At 55.4% G+C, this 12722-nt stretch overlaps 1 protein-coding gene across 5 annotated transcripts in view; it reads left to right on the plus strand.

Moving 5' to 3' along the window:
- TTC7A (tetratricopeptide repeat domain 7A) overlaps positions 1–12722 on the plus strand; it is a 108707-nt gene that overhangs the window by 87700 nt on the left and 8285 nt on the right. For all 5 annotated transcript variants that reach the window (XM_005864794.2, XM_014538475.1, XM_014538478.1 and 2 more), the window contains one exon: positions 7184–7386. In XM_005864794.2, the coding sequence (XP_005864856.1) occupies positions 7184–7386 (203 nt within the window). The remainder of the gene's footprint in view (positions 1–7183; positions 7387–12722) is intronic.

Here is a 12722-nt window from a genome sequence, read left to right on the forward strand (position 1 = left end):
AGAAGCCCCCAGGGCCTCAGCTGTATCCTGCCCTAGAGAAGGGAATACGGGTGGTAGGGACCCCTGACAAGGCTCACATGGGCCTCCCTCAGGCCTGGCAACCCGGGGCTCTCGTTCCAGCTGTTTTTCCTTGGCTTGGCCCAGGAGAAGTCACTTAATCTGTCTGGTCATGGGTTTCCTCTCTGCCAAATGGGGACAGCGCCTGCCTATCTGGGAGAGGTTCTCTGGCAGCAAATACAATGGGAGAGGATTGGAGGAAAGGCCACACAGAGGATAGTTTTAGACTCAACAGCAGGCCCCATCCCTTCTTCCTGCCCAGCTTCTCCTGAGTCAAACTAGTCAGGCTCAGGCCCCCAGAGCTCAGGGAATAGCTAGAGAAGGGGTGAGGTATAGCGGCCCCCAGGAAAGGCAGGTCTGGTGTAAAGTTCATTGAAAGCAGAGGGCTGGTTAACAATAGGGTTGCCATTTAGGAGACATGATTGCCACCATGGAGTTTGAGGGTCCGTGTTGGGGAGCTAGGGTTGCCATTTAGGAGACAATCCCCCTTGACAGCTAATCGGCACGATTGCCACCATGGAGTTTGAGGGTCCGTGTTGGGGAGGAAGAGTTGCAAAGAGCTGGGTTCTAATGCCAGCTCAGTCCTGCCTGTCCTGGGTAAGGCAGTTAGCACAGTGTCTGGCACATAGTAGGTGCTCAGGAAATGGTGTCTGACTTCTGTCTCACCCGCGGCGGTTGTGGACCTGGAGACAGCATGGCACCACCAACAGTGACCGTCCTTGGTGCTTGACGAAGGAATGCCAAGGAGTGACTCACTGGACTGATGGAAAATTTAATGACGGTGGTGTGAAAGGTGGAGTAGAGTAAAAAGAGAGGGTCAAGGCCGGAGATGTGCCTGAGATAAAATGGCAGCAGCCACAGAATAGAGAAGAAGGGGATAGAGTAAGTGGAATCCTGAAAATGAGCCAGGCCCACATGCCTCCTTGTTTGAGATCTGCCCAAGCGAAGCTCCTCACCTGTCTCCCCATTACCCTCCTACCTGCCCCCTCTCTACCCGGGAGGTGGTGCCCGTAGCCCCCGAGGGAAGATGGAAAAGAGACCCAAAGTAGATAATCAGTTCCTGGGACATGTGGGTTTGGCAAGTTAGAGTTAGACTGTGCTTAACAGGGAATCTAAGGTTTCCTGCTGCGTGGAGTTCACATGTGGACACATTAGTATGCAGGACGCCTCCACTCTCCCCACCGCAGCTTCTGAATCTGGAAAAAAAAAGTTGTTGGACCAGGATTCACAGAAAGGCTAGACAGGGAAGCATTTTAATAATGCAAATATTGCCCCAGTTACTATATCAGGGTCCGCCGGGATGCCAGGGATGTGTAGGGGCTGTGCTCCACGGTCAACTACTTGCATTTTAAGTAGGACAAAGAATATTGAAAAACAAAAGGGAATCATAGACAAGGCCTCCTCTTAGGCAAATATTGCCCTGTTTTCTTCTAAGATACGGAGCCATCGGGGCTCTGGCGAGGTACGCTGAGGGCCTCATCAACTTCAGGGACCGAGTCAGTAACACCGTGACCCATTCCAGGGGCTCCGTGGCCTTTCGTTTAAATGAGGTGTCTTGTTTACAGTCATCAGCAAACGAAAATGTCGCAGATATGCTCCTTTGTGCTAGGGGCGCCAGAATGTTCTGGTAACTCCAAGGAAGGTTACAAGCGTTCCTGAAGCCTATCATTAAATGTGGGGATATTGCTATAAACACATGCTCTTCAACGGTTGGCACATTAGCCTTCCTTTCCTGGGCATTATCCTAGACATTCAGCCCACAGCGAACTCTGAGAACAAAATCTGAGTACTCTGAACGTGGTGCCTGCAAGGATGGGCAGTGTGGCATAGGAGACAGGTCTGGGTCTGTGTGACCAATGCAGTGGCTTCCACAGGGTGGACGCTTCCTTTTCTCACGCAGCAGCTCAGAGGTGCAGCCTTGTCTGGGATGGCAGCTCTGCTCTCCCTGAGTCACTCTTATTCCGGTGATCCCACATGGCTCGCCACCACATCCACATTCCAAGGCATAACTGGGAAGAGTGGGAGAAGGGAACACCCCCTTCCTTAAGGACATATCCTGGAATTTGCACACACCACTTCCCGTTACAACCCCATTGGTCAGAACTTAGTCACATGACCCCACTCCTAGCTGCAAAGCACTGTGGGAAATGTCATTATTCATATGCCCCATTAAAAATCAGGGGATCTGTCACTATAGAAGAAAGGGGGACTAGACTGGTGGACAGCTGCCACGGCCAGAGGGGAAATGAGAACTTGTCCTAGATCTTCCATTCTGCACATGGGAGAATTCTGGAGCCATCTGCATCCCATGAGCCCTCTCCCCTCCCTGGCCACCATCATTGCCAACAAGCATGTGCTGAGCACCTATTGGATGAAGGGCTGCCAAGAGCAGATCACCACGGCAGTAACTTCTCCCTAACTACTGCCCTTCCCCTCACCTGACCTGAGCTAAGAGTATTGACATCAGCACCACCACCCACCACCTAATGATTCCAGCAGCTGCAGCAATTTTGCAGGAAGGGAAAATATCCCCCTTTATCATTTTGGACTGAGCTAATCTCCCTGGTTTGGTTCAAGATAAACTGCATCCCAGTCTGTGTTGGCAGTAAGTTCCGTCATTAACCCCCCTCTTCGGTTGGGAAATGTTGCGTCCTTGATCTCCCTATTCTGATTGTCCTCCCCTCCCCTACCCCCCTGTTTTCCCATTCCAGTCTGATGTGAGAAGGGTCTCCACTTGAGAGGTGGATTTCAGGAATGTTGCCTCTGGCAGCAGGTCTGTGTGAGAATAGGAGAAGCACCAGCCCTATAGATGCTCCAGGATCCTGCATATCTGGCGGTACTTTCAGGAGAGCAAGATGGCCCACCTCCCTCTCTCACTGCTGCTCAGTCTCGGGAACTAACTGTGCTAGAGAGAGGCAGATGGATGGAGGGAGAGTTCCCTTGCCTGGAGGTCTAGGGGCTCACAGGTGGCCATTGGCTTTCCCTGGGTTGGGGGAAGTTGGCCCACATCTCAGCTCCCAAATGGCCAATTCACACTGCCTGGGCACTGGTGCCCTAGCTCTTTAGGTGGCCCTGCAGGTGGAAGCTACCCCAGCTGGCAGCTGGGGAACTGGAGTGGGACAACCAGGGCTGTGTGTAAAGGTCATATTTGTTATAAAAGTATAGTCAAGGAAGAAGCTGTCTTACCCTTGATCCCGCATTGCCACCATCCTCATTTCTCCTCGTGCCTTTCTTTATCTTCCTTCACTCTCTCCTCTTTTCCCAGCTCCCACCACCCACTCCCTCCTGCCTTCTGTACCTTCTTCCCAAGTCCTCTCTTCCCTTGTTCCGGTTTTTTCTTCTTCCCGCCTCTCTGTCTGTCATTCACTCCTTGCAAGGTCCTGAGTTAGTGAGGAGAGTGCTCTCAGAACCCGGAGTCAGGGCCGAGGGACAGGAAATCGGGGAGCCCAGGCCCCTGCAGTCTTCATTCCCTTGTGGCTGAGGCACATCGTGACTGTCTCTGGGTCCTAGGGGCGGAGGGTCTCAGACCAACCCCAAATCCCTTTAGACCTTAGGATTCTCTGTTATCTCCAGGGTCTTCTCGCCTTCTCTTCCATTCCTCCCTCATCCCTCCTCCCCCCCGCTCCCCCGCAGCCTTTGTTCTGGGTGTTGAAACTCCTGCATCTGCTCCATGGGGAAGATGCTTATTGCCTTTAGGGGCAGTTTTGGTGACTCCCCGGGGCTAAGGTGGATTCTTTTTAGGGCCTAACCTTTACTTCTCTCCTGCTTTGGGGGGGGGGGGGCTCTGTCCTTTCTGAGCTCTCTCAGAGGGTCTCTATCTCCCATGAGAAGGCCCCTAAAAGGCCTAGGCGAGGTCCTGGGCCTCCCTCACCCAGCTCCGCAGCTCATGACCAGGATGTGCAAATAGTCCACGAAGAGCGAGTCCATCCCCCAGCCTCGGGGGATGAGGCCTCAGCATTGGCAGGAATGGCAGGAAGCCTGAAGCCAGCTCTGGGTGCAGGGTTAGCAGGATGCCTTAGAAAAAATAATAAAAGGGACTGTTGCAAAGCTCCAGGGAACAGATGTTTTCCATTTGGAGTCTGCCAAGAGAAAGCACAGAGCGGGGCGGGTGGAGAGAGATGGAGGGAAGAGGAAGAAAAGCCGAGGCAGACAGGCAAGACAGGAGGTTCAAAAGCAGGCAGAGAGGAAGATGGGAGAAGTGAGAAAAACAGAGTAAGGAGAGAGAAAAGGAACTGAGAGGCTCGGAGAGGGCCCTCTGACACTGAGGGCCCCTGCTTCCTGGGGGGATGACACAACTATGAGAATTCAAGGAAAATTCAGTACCAGTGAGTGCTCATCGGGCTCTGGCCAGGGGAGGCCGGGGTGCATGTGGGCACCTCGGGGCCCTGGCAGCCAGGGCCTGGGGGTAGAGGAACAGGGCAAGGGTGGGCACAGTGCCATGTGACTGCCTATTTGGTAAAACTGCCCAGGGACAGTGTAGGACGAAGGGGTACACTGCAGCCCCCAGACCTGTGAGCCTGTCTGCAGGTCCGAGGCCCCGCCCTGGAGGCTGGGCCTGCCAGGGGCTGTCTGCAAGGCCCTGAGGGAGACCTCGCTTCTCTGGCTCTGTTCTGTGTCATCTGGTTTCCTGCCTGACTGGTAATGAAGTCCATTGGAGCAAAGCAGCCCTACCTATTTTCCAGGACATGCTTTCTGGTGTACGGCCAGCCTGACGAGGCCCAGGGCCCCAAGGAAGAAAGGAGGCGGGGATCCTGTCATTGAAATCTGTTGATGTCAAGACACTGAGGAATCCCCAAGGGAGGGACCAGGGACAGCCTCCAGAGATGAAGCTCAGGAGACAGGGCGGCAAGTTGTAAACAGCTTAATGAGCCGTGCCAAGACCAGGTGGCCAGGTGGACCGGGCCTGGCGGGCCTGCTGGAGCAAGGTCTAGGGGAGCGGGGAGCCAGCCTCAGAGCTGAGCTCCTGGCCAGGGAGGAAGCCACCAGGTGGGCTGGTGCAGGAGGCCTTCCCACCCCCGGCACTCACACCGCACACTTCCTTCTGCTTCTCCCTCTTTGTGACTCCGGGGACTTCTGCCACAGTGGAGCTGGCCCTCCAGGTTAGCACAGCCCCCCTTCTCCTCTCTGCCAGTCCAAGTGCCCCTGGGCCTTCAGGCCTTAGCTCAAATGTTGCCACAGCCAGAAGACTCCCCTGACCACACCAGCATAGCGGGCCTGACCCCTTCTGAGGCCCTGGAACACTCAGAGTTGGCACTTGTCACTCCACTGCCCGGGCCACTCCAGTGGTTTGGTGGCTTCACTCTTTCTCCTCGTGGGAAGGCCAGGCACACCACAGGACGCAATCGTAGCACATCGGACACTTAGCTGGGAAGGCAGCCTGCTCAGAGCTCCAGGCTGCAGCCCCAGAAGGGAACACAGCAGCAGAGCCAAGGATGAGAGAGCCAAACCCCTGCCCCCTGGGCCAGCCCTTCCTGGGCTCACCTCCCCAAGTTTTCTGTCTTGGGAATCTCCAGTTCAGGGAACAAGAGCCTGCAGTTCTCTTTCTCGCCTCATCATGGGAGCCTGGCTCCTGTGTTTAATTAATTCTCATTCTCCCAAATTCTCATCTCCACTGAAGAAAGAGTACCTTGCTGAGAAAGCCCCTGTAGTATTTTAGGAAGCGGCAAGCTACGCGATTACACAATGAGCCTCAGGCAACATTCTTCCCAAGCACCCAAGTGCTGTGTGCTGCAGTCCCGGCCTTGGTTAGGCCTCCTTCCTGCTTCTTGTCGGAGCAGGAAGATGGGGTGCCTGAGCCCGGGTTTTCCGCCTCCTTCTGGGAGCTTCCTTCTGGGATGTCTGTTATCCAACCCACCCCAGCCCTAAACTGAACTTGTGTAACCTCAGCCCCAGCCTTTGCTAGGAACAGCCAGGCTCTGCCTCCCTTCTGTGCTCCCATCTGTGCACCGGCACCAGCCTCAGGAGGGGCAGCTGGGTCCAGGGCTGCGTGAGGCCTGGGTGGGCCCGGAGGCCATGCTGCAACCTAAGAGAGCTGTGTTGCTGCAAGCACCTGCTGTGGGTGTGTGCCTGCGCAGGAGGGTTTGAAATGTGCATTTATGTGGGCTGGACAGAGATTGAAGAATCGGCCCCATTTTCCACTGATCCGGGGACAAAGGCAAAGTGGTTGTGGGGCAAATTGTGCGTGTGTCCTCTTCTTCGTGTGGAAGAAAGTCCCCCGGAGGGAGGCCAGGAGCTGCTGGGGGCCCAGCCCTGCCTGGCCCCTGCCCATCGAGGGATGGGGGTGAGGTCCTCCCTCTGTCAGCCTACTTTGTTAACGTGGGGCTCCTGAGAGCACTGCCTCCCTTCCAGACTTGTGAGGATTAATGAGAGGAGATGCTCACACAGTCGGGCCTTGGCCCACAGTCAGCTCTCAGGCCGCGCCGGCTGCTCGGTAGCTGTTACTCTCCTGAGTGGAGCCCAGCTCTGCCCCTTCACAGGGGCTCCCTGGGCCTCTCTCCTCCTTGCCTGCCCAGCCCATCCTTGGCAGGATCACTGAACTCTCCCTCGGTGGGCACTGTCAGCCCCCCTCCCCGGACACTGAGAGCTGGAGGAGAGCCACCACTTCTGCCTCCATCCCCTACCCCAGACACAATGAGCAAGTGTGAAAGGCACTGGAGACAGTCAGTCATCTGAGCATCGCCGAACTCCAGGAGATGCCCTTGTGCCCCTGTGGGCTCTGAAGTCCAGGGCCCGATGCAAACCCTGGCTCCTAACTTACTCTCCCTGCAGCCTCAGGCGAGTTCCCTGCCCTCTCTGTGCCTCAGCTTCCTCCTCCCTGAAGCGGAGCAATGAAAGGGCTTGCTCTACAGGGCTTTGTGAGCACTGGCTGAGACAGTCCGTGTGGAGCACAGAGCACAGAGCACAGTGCCTGACACAGGGAGCACTCAGGCAGGGCTTTGTGAGCACTGGCTGAGACAGTCTGTGTGGAGCACAGAGCACAGTGCCTGACACAGGGAGCACTCAGAGGGAACCTGTCCTGTGCTGGCTCATGAAGATGGTTCCCATCACCTAGACCGGTTCCCTCAGAGGGGCCACTGCCTCTGACTTTTCCACACTCTCACCTCCCCCTGTCCTTCTGGTTTTGCAGCTGAGCTGTTCATGGAGCAGCAGCACCTCAAGGAAGCCGGTTTCTGCATCCAGGAGGCAGCAAGCCTCTTCCCCACCTCGCACTCGGTACTCTACATGCGGGGCCGGCTGGCCGAGATGAAGGGCAGCTTGGAGGAGGCCAAGCAGCTGTACAAGGAGGCGCTCACGGTGAACCCCGATGGCGTGCGCATCATGCACAGCCTGGTGAGTCAGCCCCACACGCCGGCAAAAGGCCTCAGGCCCTCCTCTCCCCTCGCCCCCTCCTTGCCTGCAAGTGCCTCGCTGCCTCTGTTCCCTGGTGTCTGTGGGGAGGTGGCTTCCTTGCTGCTCTGTTGGGAAAGGCCAAGCTCCTTCCTTCAGGGGCAAGGCATTTCCTTTCAGCCGGAGCCTGCCTGAGCGGGTGAAAGAATCTGGGAGGATTGGGTGATATATTTGTGGCTTTTTGCTGTAAGTTTCCATATGGCAGTCTAGCCCCAAGGGGCTTTCACTGTTACACATCAGATCCTTGCCCTGGAGACTCCGGATAACAAAATGCTCTTCTCTGGGGGGGAGGGGGGGGTGTCAGTCTCCCTGATCACTGGGCTGCCTTCCCCATTTCAGAGGAGGTTCTTGGCAGGATTCAGCAGATGTCCCAGGGTAGGCTGTCATTGAAAATGACCCCTGGGACCCCCAATCTCAGGTCATGGGGCTCAGAACTTGGGTGCCTAAGGCTCAGTGGCCTTCCTATGGGAGGTTCGGAGACTAGGAGCAGAATGCTGGTGCTCTTGTCCAGGCCTTGCCATCTCTCTGGGTGATCATGGGCAGGGCAGCCACCTTCTCTGTACCTCGTTTTTACTCACCTATGCAGTGGGGTTCTCTGACAGATAGTACAGTGGGCCCTAGGTATAACTTTTCCCCCCTGCCTTCCTTAGCTGCTTTCCAAGAGCGGGTATCAGGATAAATGAGGTGATCTGAAAGAGTACAGGCCTGCATAGGCACAGTGGTTTTTTAAGTATGATTCAGGAGCCCGCAGTTAGCAACAGAGACTTCCTGTCTCCTTTGAGAGCTCTGAGAACAGCCGCGAGAGGCCCACTAGCGTCTGCCCCATGGAAAACACCGAAGGGCCAGGGGAATGACCGCAGGAGGCTGCAGGGCCAGCATCGCCACAAGGCTGATTGTTCGGGAGTAGAAGCTACAGGGAGTTAGATTCCAGCTCAGTGTCAGGAAAAACGGTATAACTCTTAGAAAAGTCCAAGCACGAACTCAGGAATCATCAGGTGAGGATGTAGCCAAGAGAATAGAAGCATCACATAGGGGAAGGAGCTGGACCTGGTCGTCTTTATAAGGCCCTTTCCAACCCCGAGAGTCCTTGAAAACAGGTCAGAACGGAGATTCCCCGCTCAGCTATTATTCCCGCCACCTGATTTCTTAAAGGCTTTCTAGCCGAGGCCCAGGCGAATGTCCATGTCAGTTGAGGAAAGCCTGCACAGCGACATCACTCCCTCGCCCATGTTCCCTCCACATGGCTCCGTGCTGCCTTCCAGTCTGCTCAGCAAATGTTTGTTTTTTGCGAGGCACATCCTCCTTCCTCCCACAGTTCAGACATGAGCTCCTCTGATGAATGCCTCCCCGGAGGTCACATCCAGAAACTTGATTAGGGAGGTGGGAGGGAGGATGTGGGCTATGTCATTAGGCCGGCAGCCAGGCAGAGATGTCTGCTTTCCTCTGTGCTCACGGATATGAGCCTGCCGTTCAGATCCTAAAACCCGACGAAATCCAATAACAAGTACAATTTTGAAGGAACGGTGTACCATTTTTCATTTATGCTTATTATTGTTTGTAGCTATTTCCCTGAAATTGAAGCAGTTTCCAAGGGTGAGTTTCCATGGTAACTGAAGAGCTCTAGAGTGGCTCCCTGAAATGGTCCCTTTTCTCTTCCCGGGGTGCCTTGCCGATGTGATGAAATTGGGGCAAGTCGGAGGCAGGCCTGCCATGTTTAAAGTTACCAGCAACCAGAGGGGCCGTCTGCTCCAGCGTGGGCAGCGCATGCCCTTCCACACGCTCTGTTCCTGCCAGCACCCTATACATATGCATACAGAATAGCAAATTTCAAGCCCGGGGAAGATTTACCAAGCGCTCTTTTCCCAGAGACTCACGAACACCTTGGCAGGTTGATCTCCAGCGTTCCCCAAGCTAGTGTCTCCCCGGTACTGACCTCAGACTCAGGACATCGGGCCTCGCCCTGGCTCTGGCCCTGATTCCTGTGGGTGACTTAGAAAAAGGCACATTTGACTTCAATGCTCCTGATGTCTCCCTTCATAAATGAATAATGATCTGCATCATCCCTAGACCCATGTTCTAATCAAATGAGGCATCGCATGTGAAAGTGCTTCTAAACGTCCACAATGCATCTCCCTGAAATGGTCCCTTTTCTCTTCCCGGGGTGCCTTGCCGATGTGATGAAATTGGGGCAAGTCGGAGGCAGGCCTGCCATGTTTAAAGTTACCAGCAACCAGAGGGGCCGTCTGCTCCAGCGTGGGCAGCGCATGCCCTTCCACACGCTCTGTTCCTGCCAGCACCCTATACATATGCATACAGAATAGCAAATTTCAAGCCCGGGGAAGATTTACCAAGCGCTCTTTTCCCAGAGACTCACGAACACCTTGGCAGGTTGATCTCCAGCGTTCCCCAAGCTAGTGTCTCCCCGGTACTGACCTCAGACTCAGGACATCGGGCCTCGCCCTGGCTCTGGCCCTGATTCCTGTGGGTGACTTAGAAAAAGGCACATTTGACTTCAATGCTCCTGATGTCTCCCTTCATAAATGAATAATGATCTGCATCATCCCTAGACCCATGTTCTAATCAAATGAGGCATCGCATGTGAAAGTGCTTCTAAACGTCCACAATGCAATATCAGAGAAGACAAAACAGCAGCTATACCACCACTCCAGTCCTTCACCCATGACAGACATTACTAATCAATCACCCATGACAGACATTACCAATCAATTGCAGCACTTTTCCCACTGAGCACAGATGTGACATTGGGATATTTTCCCCATGTCACACCATGACGGCGGCCACTACTCATCGGCCTGAATCAGCTTGTCACGTATCTAAGGGAGTCACTGTCAAAATAGTCGGTAGAGGATGAGAGCACACATCCATTATCTGAGCCTTTGTGAACTCCAGAGGTGGGTGCATCCCTGGAGAAGTATCCAGAGAAAAGAGCCTGGGGGGGAACTGTTGCTCCCACCCCCTCCCCCTCCTCCCCTCCCCCCACCCCATGGAATCATTGACAAGGCAGGTTCCCAGGGAGGGCATGGTAAGGCCAGGATGTCCTGCATGGACATTCTGGTCTTACAGTGCCACTGTGCCTTCGTGAGGACACTGGCCCCTGAGAGCACGGCCACAGCCTGGGCTGGAGGAGCTCTGGGTCCCTCATGAGCCCTCTGAGGTCATGGCTGAGTCCCACTCCCTGAGGTCTGGAAAGAGGAGGGTGAGGATAGACTCAGTGAGCCTTGCGAGGTCAGGTCTGGCTCTGCAGTTCTTAGCACAGGGTCACCAGACATGAGGAGGCCAGCCTCCAGGCCTCCCTGTGGCCTCTCCCCAGGACAGGCTGGAGAAAGCCTTCAGGAGCCAGGGTTCAGGCATTTCTAAGAATATGAACTTTGTCCCAGACGCAGGTTCTCTCCCCATCCTGCTGCCCCCCTGCCCTGAATGTGACAGAGACCTTTCCATGGTCTGGCTCTATTCAGGTTTTTCCACTCAGGTCAGGCAGGAAAAAGGCACCTCCTTGGGCAGTGCCCTGTCAGGGCAAAGTCTCCACTGTGCCCACAGCAGAGTCCCAGAGGAGTCTGTGTCCTCCAGCCCTGGTCCTGCAGCTGCCACCTGTGCCAGACTCAAGAAGGCCAGGTTGCTTCGAGAGAGTGCCCAAGTACAGGAAGAGAGAGGCATGCTCTCTGCAGACGGACATTCCCAGTGACTCTCAGCAGCAGGTCCTGACAGTTTCTGCCGGCTGGGTCCCAGCCTCCCCTCCAGGTAGCGGGAAACCCCGCCCACTCACCCTTGTGTTGAGAAGTTCATTTCCTGGCAGAAGAGTCTAGTTAAGCAGGGGGAGCCTGAACTTTACCTGCCTGACCCTGAGGAGACATGGGAAAGAAAGCAGGGTCCTTCCCAAGATCAGCAGAGGAGCTGGCCCCTGGGTGCTTTTCAGAGAGGGCTCCAGGGTCTCGGCCAGAGAAGGATCCCCAGGCAGCCTACACCCGTCTCTGAGCCTGTCTCTGCCCTGCCCCTCCCAGGAGCCCCTCTGTATCACCAAGGGAACAGGATGCCCGGGGATGGCAGAGGGCCCACGTGTGGTGATGGACTGGCCATGTCACTGAGACCGCCCCCCCCCCCCAGAGGGGTGGCATTGAAGTCACCTGACCTTAATAGGAAGAGGGTCACTAGCCCTGGCTACAGACCAACTCACTCTCCCTGCCCTCCACTTGGCTGAGTGGGAGTATGGATGCTCTGATGCAGCCTGTCTCACTGCAGAGAAAGCCTCAGCCATCAGTGGGCAGGTATGGGTGCATTCCTGCCACCTGCATTTGTGGGTGGCACCCCGCCCTTCTCTCCCAGGGGCACACTCTTAGGGAGGGGTTTCCTGCCCCTCATGGGCCCCTGTCCCTGGCCATGCTTTCTTCTTGGGACAGAGCTCCAGGTTCCTGCTGCCCCATATCCCCAGAACCCTTTCCTCCTCGGGCACCCCAGCAGCAGGGAGAGATGGCCCTGGGTGAGCTTCGGCTGTGGTGTAATTCCCAGAGATGTAATTTCTGAAGCAATCATGGCCACTGACCTGGCCTCTTCTCCCTCCAGATGCCCCTGGAAGGACGGGTAGCCAGCGTTTCTGCATCCACTGCCCTCTGAGAGCATGGCCATGAATGAGTCCCTGCATTTGTTCCCTCTTACTCCCAGCGTAAGGCTGCTGTCTCGTTCTTGAAGTGGGTTGAGGGGGATTAAGGGCATGGCCAGCCCCAGATGACCCCAGAGCCTCTTGCCCCCGTCTCCCCAGATTGGGGCATGCCGCAGCACATCCAAGTCCCCAGAGCCCCCCAGCACATCCCTGGCCTCCCCCAAGGTGGGTTCTGAGTCAGTGAGGCCCAGGGCTCTGTCTCACCTAGCCCTGAGGTTCCGGGCCGGGCCTTTACTGGTGCTCCAGGATCCAGCAAGAAGTCTCTGCTCTCTAAAGCCAAAGAATTGAACTGTGGCTACACGGAGCTCCCCCTCACCCCCGCTCCTGCCCCCCATTACCCTCCCCTGGCTGGGCCATCCCATCCTGGAGGCAGGACCAGACAGTAGAGGTGACTCATCTAAGACAGACAACCAACCTGCCAGCCCTCCAGCTTTGGGGGCACAGAGATTTCTTCCCGTCACTGGCTTAGTTTTCTAGCAAATGAAGAAAATAATGCAAGCCCTTGTGAGCTCAAGGGATAGTTTTAAGGCTCGGATGAGTTGAGACCTGTGGAAAGATAAGTTAACATCAGGCCTTTTTTTTTTTTTTTTTTTTTTTTTTTTTT

The sequence above is a fragment of the Myotis brandtii genome, unplaced genomic scaffold (assembly GCF_000412655.1).
Source record: "Myotis brandtii unplaced genomic scaffold, ASM41265v1 scaffold191, whole genome shotgun sequence".
Taxonomy (NCBI): Eukaryota; Metazoa; Chordata; class Mammalia; order Chiroptera; family Vespertilionidae; genus Myotis; species Myotis brandtii.